Source organism: Lathamus discolor, chromosome 11 (assembly GCF_037157495.1).
Source record: "Lathamus discolor isolate bLatDis1 chromosome 11, bLatDis1.hap1, whole genome shotgun sequence".
Classification (NCBI taxonomy): Eukaryota; Metazoa; Chordata; class Aves; order Psittaciformes; family Psittacidae; genus Lathamus; species Lathamus discolor.
In genome coordinates this window covers 5,246,359-5,260,307 of record NC_088894.1, presented here as the reverse complement: position 1 = coordinate 5,260,307, position 13,949 = coordinate 5,246,359, and the positions used below count along the sequence as shown (strand labels likewise).

The 13,949-nt window shown below is 50.6% G+C and overlaps 1 protein-coding gene across 3 annotated transcripts in view; it reads right to left on the bottom strand.

Annotated features, from left to right (window-relative positions):
- Positions 1-511: 511 nt before the first annotated feature.
- Positions 512-13,949, bottom strand: part of JPH2 (junctophilin 2) — a 31,386-nt gene continuing 17,948 nt past the window's right edge. For all 3 annotated transcript variants that reach the window (XM_065691600.1, XM_065691601.1, XM_065691599.1), the window contains 4 exons: positions 9,411-9,529; positions 4,905-5,680; positions 3,787-3,884; positions 512-3,013 (listed from right to left, as the gene is read on the bottom strand). In XM_065691600.1, the coding sequence (XP_065547672.1) occupies positions 3,804-3,884; positions 4,905-5,680; positions 9,411-9,529 (976 nt within the window). In that variant the 3' untranslated portion in view covers positions 512-3,013; positions 3,787-3,803. The remainder of the gene's footprint in view (positions 3,014-3,786; positions 3,885-4,904; positions 5,681-9,410; positions 9,530-13,949) is intronic.

The window sequence follows — 13,949 nt, the reverse complement described above, 5'->3', positions numbered from 1 at the left end:
GAAGACGGGCCATAGGCAAAAGAGACTCGCTCCTCACCAAACCCAGGAGGACCCCAGCACTGAAGGAGCAGGCAGTGACACACAGCTTGCAAGAAACTTGTCAGCACCCCGGGGGTTGCGAGGCAGCAAAGGGACCTGTCAGCGGCCGTCTGTGTTGCCCAGGCAGGCTTTGGGCCAGCGAGCAGCCTTCCCTCCTGGCCCCATGCAACCTCGGGTAGAGGCCAACATGATGGTAGCACATAGAGCTTGCTGAGAGAGCAGGAGGTGTCCTCGAATGAATGGCACCAAATTTCTAGAAAGCAGTAGGGGAAAGCAATTCTCTTTGCAAAGTATCCTCCATCAACAAAAAAATCAAGGTTTTGAAAGAGATATTGGGAAAAAGCTTTTAGCTTTAGGTTTTTAACCCTCCAGATACCACTTGTGAAATCCCACACCACATGTTGATGAACAATCCTTTAAGACTGGAGTGAATACGTCAACCTGGAGATCCCCCTGCAAACATCCACATGGCTACAGTGAGCAGATAACTGTTTATTATTGCACGTAATCCAGCAGAACAACCAACAGAAAACTCTGGACAGTAGCACACAGATTGTAGTAAACAGCTTGCAAAACCTGTGCTGAAGGTATTTTTGTGTGAAGAGTGAAATGTATCTGCATCTTTGTAAGACCTGAAAGTATACCACAATATCCTAGTCAGTTTTGAAAGCATGCAGTTTGAGGTAAATCTGTTATTTTGCATCTAAGAAAACAAAATCCCTAAGGGGCTATATGTATGTATGTGTATATATCCATATCTCAGCACAATATGGATATATTTATACGTCACATAAAAGCAACTCTACCTACTTTTCTCAGAAGGTTACTAGAAGGAAAGCACATTACTGAGTGCATATCACATGCATAAAAAATGGGATGAGAGGAGGGGGAATTACGTTAGCACTGTTGAAAAAGATCAAGTTTTGTGCTTAGTGATGAATAAAAGCCCCTCAGGTTCCTCAATGGAAATTGTCTTCGTGGCTAATAAAATCAGTTGGCATATTGAAACTGCAGAGCTGGCAAGTGAATGCCAGCAAACGGAGATAAAACATCAAAGGCAGCAGAGCCTGGTGTTTGCAATACATTTATAGTTAAGAAAAGGGGGAAAAAAAGCGAATTGTTACTAATCTATGCTCTGTGGAAGTGTCGATGATGCTGCACAGCTTTCTCAGGACTGGTACAGCCACACGGCTTTTAGAAAGGGATCACATTCACTTCTCCCACAGTTAACACCACATATTTGCTACTGTGACAACATTCCTGAGCTCAATAAGGTTAAAAAATAAACTTGGTTCACAAATGAAAGTACTCAGTTATTCTCATTCTCTTATGCCATAATTAGAGTTGATAAACTAGGCAGGCTTTGCCCTGTGTCTCCAGTCAGTGTAAAACCCTGTGTGTCTGCCACTTTGCCTCAGAAATCTTTTCAGATTGACCTTGGAGCAGACTGGGCATCTGTTGTTTTTTTTCTTAGCCGTCGTTTCCCCATTCTTTCCAGTCCCTTAGGTTTTCCTGCCCAGTCCTGTGCTGTGGGACTTCAGGATACACAGAGGTGCACAGCCAACTATAAATAACATTTCCAATTATCTTAAAAATGGATAGAAAATACATAATGCTCTTAAAAGAAGGAAGAAACATGTCCAAGCACTCAGCCTCACACTAAACTGTAATATCAGCTGCACTGACTTTCTAAGTTTGTACTGCTAAGGATCAGAGCAGGTCACGGTGGGAACGTCTCCTTCCAAAGGTCACTCTCTGTAGCAGCTTTGGGAAGAATCGGTGCAAACCACCCAGGCCTCTAAGCCTTGCACACAACACAACAGCTAGAACTGCCCCACTGTGCTCTCCCACTGCTGAAAGTCTGGCTGCTGCGTATTTTTGAGCCTAAAACGCAAATACACTGGAGTCGCTCCGGTCTCTGCACCTTTTTTCTTTCAGGAATAACATAACCGCTCCCACAACAGCCACCCTGAATCCTCTGTCTGGGACGTCTGTTCACCCTGTCACAGTGAGAGAGCTCAGGAGTCCCTGCAGCCCAGTGCATCCAGGGGAGGAACCTGCACGTATGCAGAGGTATTTTTCAGTAAGTACCTCCTTTTCATTGTAACTCACACCATTTTCATAGTAAAAAGGGGCAAAGGGACAGATTCAGCACACTGATTTCCTTTCCTGTTACAGTGGGAACTCTCCCACTGCAAGACACTTGTGTATAGAGCATTGCTAATAGCAGGAGAGTACTCAGACGGTGCCTGGTCCTGACGCGGGCACAATGTCCACCTGCAGCACCCTCCACATGCAGAAACAGCCTTGGATCAGCCAGTCCCTCACACCCCATCCCGCTGCGCCCCTCCGTGGCACACTGACGGGTGTGGGCAGGACTCTGGTTACACATCAACAAGCCCAATTTCAACTTGCTCCCCCTCTCAGTCCTCCATACGTGGAAAACGACTCCAGGCAATGGGAAAAGGAAAGACTCACGGAGGGTGATGTCCACCCTTAGCCATAGCACAGCTCCGACGAGTCATTTTGGTTGCTGTGCATTGCTTCATCTCCAAGCCATGGATGATATAGTCTTTGGGAAATCTCTGACACTGAGTCAACCAAAGGAATTACAAAACACATCAGTGTGCACACATAAGACCTTCTCACTCGTTCTCCTACAGCTACAGATCAATCCCTCATCGCTGGCATGACAGGACAGTTGATGGCTTTGGTGAGAATAATTTAAGGCAACTGCTATTTCAGACAAAGAAGAGAAGGAGGCTGAATTGCAGAAACCCTGGCTTTTCCTTGGTATATTGCAGAGGCCAGCCGCAGCCTGGGAACAGGGAGACTGAACTGAACTTCAGGCACTTTCATTTAAGGTTGATGTTTGCAGTGCAGCCTTGGGATCTCAAAGTCCTCCTTTTAGATGTTTCCAGGCGGCTGAGATTTAATCCCCGCCAAGGTCCATGGTCTCCATCAGCAGCAACACCTGTCCCAGACACAGATGAATGGGAGAGTCAAGGGAGAGCAAAACATGCAGTTAACATGTAATCACATCTGTCTGCAAGGCTTTCACCTCTGCAGGCTGTGTGGGGACTAGTAACACAACAGAAAGCAGTGCCCAGCAGAGCAGTTTTAGCCCACAGGAGGCTCAGGGAATGTGGCCCAATATCCTCACAGCTTATATTTACCTTAAATAAAACAACTACATAACAACACCTGCAGAACCAGCACTGGTGCAGTTAGAGCTGCAAATTTCACAGTTTGGCATTTTCTTTGTATTCTTGCCAATAAATACTGCAATGAACGAGTTACCTGGCCCCAGGCACCACAGACCAGCAAATTCAAAGTGTTTCTTGAAGCATATTTGCAGGAAACAAGTTTTAAATTTAACATTCATAGAAGTTTCACTCCATGAACCATACCCATGCAGCTGGGGACGCAAAACTATACTGTGGGAAGGCAAAAAAACCTGTGGGATGGTATCAGATCAACACAGTTCCATTTTTTAACTCTGAGGAAATCACTTTATGAAAAGACTTGAGAACTATCCACTGAAATTGCTCTACAAATCACCCTTGGAACAGACAAAGGGTAACTGAGAAACTCAATGCAAGGTAATTGCATCTATGGAATAAATGTCCATGCATTTTCACCACCAGGACATCCACTAGGGAATGATTAGTCAGTAAAGCTAGTCAATCTATAACATCCATAGTTATGTCTATAAACTGAGAATTAAAAGCTTATTGCTCTTCTTACCTTGCCCGAGGGGCACATCATGTCAAGAAATGTACAAACAGGATGGCCAGACCAATGTTGAGTAAGATGACCATGCAGATCACGATTGTGTTAGGTCCCTGAAGGAAAAACACAAACCAGAGTATTACACCCCACAGCTCAAGGCAAGGAGACAGATGCAGCTTGATTCTGCTATTTAAAAATACCAGAACCAACCCCTCCCGATGAACAGAAATTTGGCACCTAACAACCAGCCTGAATTTCAAACTAGTTGAATATGTATCAACTCCTATTCCTCCTCCCCTTTCTTCTAGAAAGACTAAATCAGATTAAAGGAGACCAAAACTAAGCACATGAACTGCTAAGTCTGTATCAAGCAGCTCGTCCCAATTCCCTTCTCCACCTGCATTGCCCACGTTGGTAAAAGTTGCCCTTTTTAAGACGGACAAATGCATCCTTATGAGAGTGCTCTGATTTCAGACCAACGTATTTCCAAGCTGTGCTTGTCTGAAGTGTCATTGGAACCACTCACATCCAAAAGGCTGCAAGGTGAGAGGCAGCAGGCTTGTAAAATGTCTGGTTTTACAGCTGCATTTGCTAACAGCAAAATCGAATTTCAGTGACTCTGTGTTAATCAGCTGGTGATTCAGTGTCACAGTTCAACTTGTAAGATGCCTCTACTGCAAAAACATAAAAGCAACGGCTAAAAAGAGAAAACCCACTCAGCTTTTTCTTCCCCATCCTACAGTTTTCCCCCCAGATTTCCAGATCCACGTTAGCTGGTAAAAGGGTGGTCAAGAACAAGAGAAAATTACAAAAAAATAATGAGAAGATGCCTGCTTTCCTCTAATTTTGAGACAGAGGTGTGCCTAAAGTGCATGCGCCCTGGTGCAAAGGGAAGTTAAAGTAATAGGGTTATGAATGCCATCCCCAGCATCCAGGGCAGCGTTGGCTGGGAAGGCAACAGGAGAGAGGAAACCACATCCCTCCAGCAGCCCTTGGGATCCCAAAAAGAGCCTCTGGGCCTGACTCGGGGCTCTCTGCAGCCCCAGGGCCATGGGCTCTGCACCTTTCAGACCTCCCGGGATAAACCAAACCCCAACCGCTCCCAGCGGAGTCTCCGGGCTGCCTCGCCTCACCTCTTCGCACGCCTCCACGTCCTGCGCTGCCGCTGCCGCCACCGCCGCTATCGGGCCAGGGACCCCCTTGGCCCCCGCCTTGGGCTCTATCCGCCGCGGCCCCTTGGCCTCAGTTTTCTTGTCGGCGGTGGGCTCAGCCTGACCCGCAGCCCTGCGCTCGGGGCTGGGGCGCTGCTTCGGCTCCTTGTCCCGCGGTGGCTCCGGCTTGACCTCCGCTTTGGCCGCCGGCTTCTCCTCCCGCTCCTGCGGAGGGACAGGGGTGCCCCCTCGGCGCTGGGCGTCCCCCCGGGGCTCCGCGGAGGGCGGCTCGGGCTCGATGAGCGGCTCCTCCTCATAGTCCGTGGCCGGGGAGGTCCGGACGGCGTAGCTGTGGTACCCCTGGAAGTGCTCCACGTCGGGCTCCCGCGCCTTCCTCTGCAGCGGCTCGATCTCCATCTGCTCGGCCGGGCGCGCCCAGCCGCGGGACCCCGGCCGGCCCTCGCCATCAGGGGCTGCGGGGCTTCCGCCGCCCGAGCGCCCGGCGGGCTCGGCCCAGCTGCCCGGACGGAGGGCACCGTCCTGGCGCGGAACCGCCTTGGCCCGCTTGGCCTCCGGGGGGGTGGCGGCGGGGCTGGGGCGGCCGCGGGCCTCATCCTGCTCGTGGAGCTGGGGGCTCTCGGGGGGCGTGGGGGGCGGCGGGGCGCCCTCGGGCCGAGGAGCATCCTCCTCCATGTTGATGGCGTGCTCCGCGTTCTCCATGATCTCCTGCAGCAGCTTCCGCTTCTGGTACTCGGGGCCTGGGGAGAGAGGAGGGCTGTGAGGAGCTGCCCCGCGGGGTGCAGGGGCGCAGAGTGCTCCAGCTCCGCGCCACCAGCGAATCATGGGATCGGCTGGGTTGGAAAAGAGCTTTAAGCTCATCCAGTCCAACCATTCCCCAGCGCTGCCAAGGCCACCACTACCCCATGGCACTGAGGGCTTCGTCTGCACGGAGCAGGAGCACTTCCAGGGATGGTGATTCCAGCCCTGCCCTGGGCAGCCTGTTCCAATGCCTGAGCACCCTTTGGGGAAGGAATTGTTCCTCGTCTCCATCTAAACCTCCCCTGGTGCAGCTTGAGGCTGTTTCCTCTTGTCCTATACCTTGTTACTTGGGAGAAGAGACCAGCCCCCTCCTCTCTCCATCCTCCTTTCAGGTAGCTCTAGAAAGCCACCACCACCAATGGGTTTGGGGATGACTGTGAGAGGCTGGAAGACGAGGTGCTCCCAAACCAGAGCCTACTTCCAGGAGGAGTCTCCTCCAGGAGCAGCTGGAAGCTCTGAGCCCCACCATGTGCTGTCCAGCTGGAAAGAGCTGAAGGAGCAGTCGGGGAGCTCCAGGTGAGGTTAAAGAAACAGTGAACATCTGCAATCCAGCTTGTGGCCACATGGATGGGTTATCCTGGGGTTAAAGAGGATTCAGCTCCCATCCAAGGTTTTGGTTTGTTTTTTGAACGGCTGGTGTGGCTTCTTTGGTGTCTAACACCGTGACAACTTCACAGGTGATACAGGGGATGCCCAGTTTCCTCCAGAAAGGCAGGCATCCCCAAATATCTCTCATCCCTTATGATGGGAAAACCATGTTTCTCATGCATGGAGCAGGGCTGCCAGTTTCACAGCCCTCCTCTCTGCACTGAGCCCTGCAACAGCAGCAGATTTACCCAGCACCATCACACAAGGTGAGTCAGGGCTTTGGCTTTTGTCCTGGCCTCATCTCCCATGATGATTTGTCAGCTCTTAGCAACATTGCCTTCACTCACTTATCATTGAATCTTCTTGTTAACCCTAGGCCATGCCTGCAAAGCAAACTGCAGCCCAACTAGAGCCTGGGGAGGTCAGCCAGAGCCTGACACCGAAGATACCCATCATGCTGGGTGGCTGGCTGAGCAAAATCCACCACTGAACAACTGGGAATACCTTTTGGAATAACAACCCTGCACAGTGCTCTGCATGCTGCTACCCACCCTGGGACAGGGGTCCCTGCACATCACCGTGATGCTCCTAACAAGTGAGAACAAGAGGAGTGTGCTCCTTACAGGCAGTGGGAGGTCACAACTCACCTTGTCTGAAAGCAAAGCACCTGCTTTTGAAAGAGGCTTTGGGCTCATTCTGCTGAATCTAAGTGATTCAGCGGAGGAGTGCAGATGTACAGGGCTTGCACTGTGTTCCTCAACAGCACAGGCCCTGGAGTCACACTGTCCCCAGCTGCCTTGCAGTTCCCCCCCTCGTATCCTCCACCCCAAGGCCTGATGCACATTTAAATGTGCCTGGTCGGGAAATTTGGATTGGTGCTCCTTTCCCTCTAATAAATCAGTGGTGTGATTTGCATGCTGCTACTTCCTACCCATGCAGGCAATGCCTCTGCACTGGGGAGAAAAGGGCACTGATTTTAGCTGCTCTCGCCTGCCTGCACGCTCCTGTCAATCAGCAGGAGACCCATTCAGGGCCATTTATTTCTGGCTGCAAGTGGATTATTCGGAAGCCATTTCAGCAGTTGTTCAGACTCCTCAAAATAGGCTGCCTGCAGCTCCAGGCTCCTTGCTCCCTCCTGCTGCTTTCTTCTCCTCCTGAATAATTCACACCAAAAACACCCCAACTGCCTGGAGGGCACTGCATAGTTCGGATCCTCATCACCTCCCCACCTTCACCTCTCAGCATGACATTTAAGCAAGGACTTTGGCTTGTATCCCTCTCCTCTAAGCTATTAGGGTTGATATCCTAAATGAAACCCAGGGCTCAGTACTTACTAGAGATATGAGGCTTGCTGAGAAGGATTGCCCTTGCCAGACATATCAGGGTCTATCTGCCAGGATAACAGGGTGAAATGAAGCTGCCAAGCACTGCCGGGCTCTCCTGGCTCTGTGACCAGCAGCTCTGAGTCCTAGCAAAATCCAAGGATGGACTTTTGCCTGTCCCTGGACAAGGCAGCTGTGAAGAAGAGACCTTTCCCCTTGTTGTGCACTTAGGGAGTTTAGGGATTTAAAAGAATCATAGAATACAACCATGCGTCAGCAGCTAACAAGGCCATTGAGAGAGGCCGGGACCTAAGCAAAGCCCTATAAGCAAAGCCCTATATAAAAGCCCTACATTAAATTGGTGAGAGGATTCAGCACCCAAGGAGCAGAGGCCAGGCTGCTTCAGGCATTTTGCAAAGACCTTTTCAATTGTCTCATTCAATTGCCATGGGTGGAAAAAATAATCTAGCTAGATGCCAAAATCTCCCATTAGGAATTCCAGTTTCCTTTCCCTCTGTGCTATAAATACCCCAGTGTGCAAAGGGTGAATGTGGAGCTGTGAATGGCAGCTGGGGGGCTTATGTCAGGATCAAGCCACGTCTAGCTATTGTTACATGAAGTGCCACATGCTGGCTCACGCCCATGCCCAAGCACTGTGGTGTTTCCCCTCTCAAATCCAGCTACAATGGGCCTTGCTAGGTGGTGGGGGGGAGAGGGCAGCCCTCCAGCATGGCATCTCCCCAGGTGAGCACTCTGTAGGTCAGAGCAAGGTGGGAATACAGGGAATTTAGGCAAATCTGTCAACATGACTCCCTGGCCAAGCGAGGAGATTCCCCTTTCCCATTGCATGCCCTGTGCTGGTGTGTAGTACCAGAGACCTGGAGGCACCAAAATCAGAACAGGAACTGTGCAGGTTTTCTGAGCAAGAGTCAGCCTTTGGCATCTACCCCCAGTTTTGGCACTGTGATGGTCCCTCATGATCCTGCCTCAGCAGCCACAGGACATTTGTTGCAGGAAAGAGAGGTGAGTAATAAGAAAGACATGATAAAAATGTAGGCTTTTGGATCCTTGTTTTCTGCTCTGTTATTGCCTTCCCTCTCTGGACAGGAAAGCTTTCTCTAGCTAACTTCGCCCAGGGAGAGGTAATGGCATTCACAATACTGCTTCTAGTATTACACTTCCTATTTACTAATCCTCAGCGCTTGGTCTCATAGAAGGAACCTCCCAAGTGTTTTCCCAGCCAAATAATCAGTAGCGATGCTAATAAATAAATAGGGAATCAGGGAAGTAGTAGTTTGCATTAGCAACTTCCTTATAGGATATTACAGCCCCTAATTAGCCAAGTCTGATCATACCCTGGTGCGGTGTGGGGCCCCACAGGGTGTGGGCTTATGAGTCAATGTGCAAAGCTGTTCCAAGAAAAAGCCACAAGGGATGTATCTGCAGGAGCACTGCTAGTACTGAGCCTCCTGCCTGCCTGCATGGTGCTGGGAGGGCTTCAGCGCATGGAGAAACGTGAGGGGAAGCTGAGGGATTGTAGGCTTTTCCTCCAGCCTATGGTACCATATTCCAGCAGGTAGCACAGTGGTGTAAGGAGGACAGCAAATAATCCAGGGCAGGGAGATGGCTGAACCTGGGCTAAAGAGGATTTAGGAAAGACAGGAGGGAAACTCGTGGAGTTATAAAGCGGGTGAAGCAGTTGAACAGATTTCCCCAGGGAAATTGCAAAATCGCTCTTACAAGATGCCTCTGGTCCTACCTGGCTGGTAGAAGTCTGGAGAGAGCTCCCTGGCCATCATTCTGGCTATGCCCGATTCGTTGTTAGCTGCCTGAGCTGCCTGCTCAGACCCCTCAGCCTTGGCTTTGGCATGAGCTGTCCTGTGGAGAGAAGAGGGCACAAGAGTGAGCACCATCCAAGCCAAGATTGTCCCAGCACGAGCAGCGGACTCTAGCAACAAAATCAAATCAGCCCACTCAGTGCTTGTTCACTTGACCCAAAACCCCCACACTCAAGGAGAAAAGCCCAGATTTTCAACAAGTAACGGGCACAGATGCTTAAAGCTAAGGCGTGAAGGTTGCATGTAGCCGTGCAGGTATATTTGCAATGAGCATGTTCATGTGTTGCAGTGAGGCAGCAGATACTGCAAAAGGGGCTTGTCACTGCAGTGCGAAGCACTGAAAACCGAGCTCAGAAGAGTGCCCAAGGCATCACCATAGGCATCTCTGGAGCACAAGATGACAGTAACGGGATGGCTGAACACCACTGTGCTGTCACCAGCCCTGAGCTGCTGCATCTCTGCCATTGTCCAGCATATCAGACACATTTTACTCCAAATAGCTCCCCTGTGTCTCTCCAGCAAAGCACACACATTGCCCAAGGGGCTCCTTTACTCCCTGCAGCCTGGGGGGCTGCTCGCATAAAGGCAGAGCTTTTGCCTCTCTCTCAGCTTGGCTCCCTGAATCCTCTCTGCTCCTTCCCAGCACATCTCCTGCTCCACAGGGCTATAGGGCTATCAGAGTTATTTCGCTGGCCGGCTGTCATATTCCTCGCATGCCTTGAGCTCGAAGCCCTGTGATCTTTGCACTAAAAGCAGGGCTAGCTTTACAGCCCAGCTGCTCATGGTCTGGGAAGGAGCTGACTTCAAACAGCAAAATCGCACCTTAAAAATAAGGAAGGGTGAAGCACCGTAGACTCAGCTGCTTTGTTCCACCCAGGGCTTACAGAGAGCTGCTTTCCCCAGGCTCTCACTATCATGTTTGCTGAGGCTTCTTGCATCTCCCTTGATGCATGCGATGGAGCATACACTGGCTGCACATGCAAAACTACATATTCTTGTGTGCATAGCAAGATAGAATCATAGAATCATAGAATAGTTAGGGTTGGAAAGGACCTCAAGATCATCCAGTTCCAAACCCCCTTGCCATGGGCAGGGACACCTCACACTAAACCATCCCACCCAAGGCTTCATCCAACCTGGCCTTGAGCACTGCCAGGGATGGAGCACTCACAACCTCCCTGGGCAACCCATTCCAGTGCCTCACCACCCTAACAGGAAAGAATTTCCTCCTTATATCCAATCTAATCTTACCCTGTTTAAGTTTTAACCCGTTACCCCTTGTCCTGTCACTACAGTAAGATAGCAGTTAACAGCCCTCAAACACTAAGTCACTACAAATTACAACCTTTAATGTGGTCTTTAGGGTGTCTGGTGAGCCCTTAGGTTGGTATTTGGGTCATGTTTTAGGACAAAAAAGTGAGGGAAGATGCACTTATCCCTCCAGTGAAAATGTTCCAGAGGAATTTTGGACTATCAGTCATGGAATCAGGATTAGTTCTTTCCCATTAAACTGAGATGCAGCATGCAAACCAGACTAGCTTTAGCCTGAACACGAAGCAGGTGCAATGAGGTGGCCATAGAAATGCTGTTCTGAGGCCCTTATAGGATAGAATATATATATCTACACATACATACACACATCATTTTGAATAGCTAGAGGGAAAGAACTAAATGTAGGGCATGAATCCCAGCTGATAAAGGCAGCAGTGTGACTCGACAGGGAGCCGAAAACACTGTTCAGGGCCCTGTGATAAAGAAGAGGGTGCGGAACTGCTGTGGTTCAGCCTGTCTCTCCCTGGGATGACATCCCACTTTGCTGGAGCCATGATTCACCTCCCTGCCCACACTCAACGCGTTATCTCCCCACTTTCTCTGCAGGCTGAGCTGCCTGGGATTGCTGTCATTCCTGGTCTTTTTATCCAAAATTATTACAACTCCTGAAAAACCCAGAGACAAGACACAATGCGGTGGAAAACAGCAATTTTAAGCTGCTGTTCACAAGGAGGAGGTCTGGGGCAGCTCTGAAAAGAGAAAGCACCTCCTTTTTTGGTAGCATGTAATCAGCATGATTAATTCCACTATAATCTGGCAGGGGCCAAGGGGGATGTTTCTATGCTTTCCATGCCCGGGGGATCAGAGCAGGCTGGGCACACTCTGAGCACACAGTCAGCCCGGCACCAGCCCCAGGAAGAAGCTTGCAAAGTGGGGATCCAGCTCTTCGCTCCGGCAGGACATGCTCCGACGCCAGCTTTGTCCTTCTGCTCTTGGAGGATGGGATTCACCATACAGATAACATCCCCCCTTTCAGTTGCTCACTGATCCAGGCAGAGGCTGTCCTGGCCACTTCCCAGCCAGACATAATCAGCCGGCTGGCCCCAGCTGGGGAAGCAGCAGGCAGCTCCTGGCAAGAGAGCGGATGCTTTCCTAAAGGTGGCTCCCAAAAAACTAGTTTGGAAGTGGACAGGATCTGGGGTCTGCTCCCTCCATGAGTAAGGACAGAGCTGGACACATGGCAATATGTTACCAAATGGGTGCAGACGTTCAGCTTTCCCCCAGCATCTGGGGACCAGACTGGAGGTGCTGGAGGTGACAAAGCAGCTCCCAGTTACACTGTTCTCCTGCTGGAGATTGCCTTTCCTCCAGAGGAGCTGCTGGATACTATCTGGCTGCTGTGTGGGGTTTGAGTACTGCAATTCCTGCAGGTAAAGAGGTGGCGAGGCCAGCAAGACCCAACCTGGGTTTCAGAGGCTGCCATGAGGATGCTGTGGGTGTGGGGAGCTGAGACATCACTATGAGCCCTCACAGCCCCAAGGCTAGCAGGCCTCTACAACAAACCCACTTGGGCACAGAGAGGTGTGAGGCCAAGGAGGCCACGAGGCAGCTCCCAAGCTCCCTGTGACAGCAAGCTGAGAGGCATGACTTTGGGATCCCCCACTGCCCTGCGGATGTGAGCTACATGACAGCATTGCCCGTCTCCCTCGCTCGGAAGGACATGCCTAACTTCTGTGTCCCTGCTTGCAAAGTCATCCAGAAGTGTTTGATTTGGGGGAAATAAGGTTCATACAGCTGTAGTTTCAAATCTGGCACCTCCAGCACACCATGGGTGGGCCCTGCTGGTGCCCAGGAAGGTGCTGCTCTCCCCTGGCCAGCGATGCTGATGCCTGTGCTGGGTCCCTCCATCACCGAGATTACTTCTGACGGCATCATCCAGCTGAAGAACATCTGGATTACGAAGACACCACGTGGTGTTTTAGGTACATTCTCCCTGGTTGTGTGCCACACACCCCTGGGATACAAGAGGAAGGCAGTGCTGCTCGCAGCCCTCCAACAAGCCATGCTGAGGGTTTAGTAACACCGTGACAAAGCCCAGCCTGGAGGAAAGGGCTCAGCCATAACAATAACATCGAACTTGCCTTGAGTATCTCTCAATTTATTTGTTATCCACATGGCTGGCAGTCCCTGGGAGCTCAGTGCAGGGAAATCTTGGCCCTGGCTGCCATGCAGGACAAATACCAGCCACGCTGGGAGAGCCCAGCACATGCAACCCATGCCATGAAACCTCTCCCAGCCCATGGCCCGGGGTCTGCCAGGCACAGCAGTTAAAATAGAAAGGCTGAGGGCTGAGGGAGGCAGGGGGGTGATCTTTGAACCTTAGACATGAAGAGTGCAAGAGGGAAAATTTCTTCTGAGGTTAAAATCTGCTCAAAATCAACAATGAGCTTTGGCGAGAGCAGAAAATGCTGGCCTTTGATTACACACTTATAAATTTGATACATTTCAGACAGAGCTTGAATCAGGGCCATGCTTGCTTTATTTACTGCTGGTTGTGCTGCCAGCTCCCAGCGCCTCTGCAAAAAGCAGCCCATGCAAAAGCCAGCAGAGGAGAAAGTCTGGAGATGAGGAGGTCAGGATGAAACTACAACACAGGCTCTTGGATTTTATAGCACCCAGCAGCACAACTCAAAAGCCCCTAGAAAACGAGCCATGAACATTAAATGTGTCCATCCAGTGGGAGCGAATACCCCTTTTCAGTCCATCTCTCATGCCACTTTAACCCACCTGTGTGTCCCACCCCATGGACACCCTGCCCTGAGAACCAGCTGTACCCTTCACCCTCCTTCTGCTCTTTTTGCTCCATCTCTCATGTGCATGTACCACTCAATTTACACTCCAATATCCCTGGGGTACATGAGTCTTTGCTGCTTTATATTATGGACTCTGCACCTGCAAGGTGTGGTCTAAATTGTGAATTAAGCATAAATCAGTACAAACTGCCTCCTAAAGGAAACACCTCCATAGCCCTGGAAAAGAAATCCAAAAAGAAAAGCCATCCTGGCCTTGCAGAGCAGCTCTGCCCTTCAGCCTCCCTTCCCTTGCAGACAGCTCATGAGATGCTCCAGACATTTCACTCATGGTACCAGCACTTAGACACAAGTGGTGGCATTCTGGTCATGTCCAGC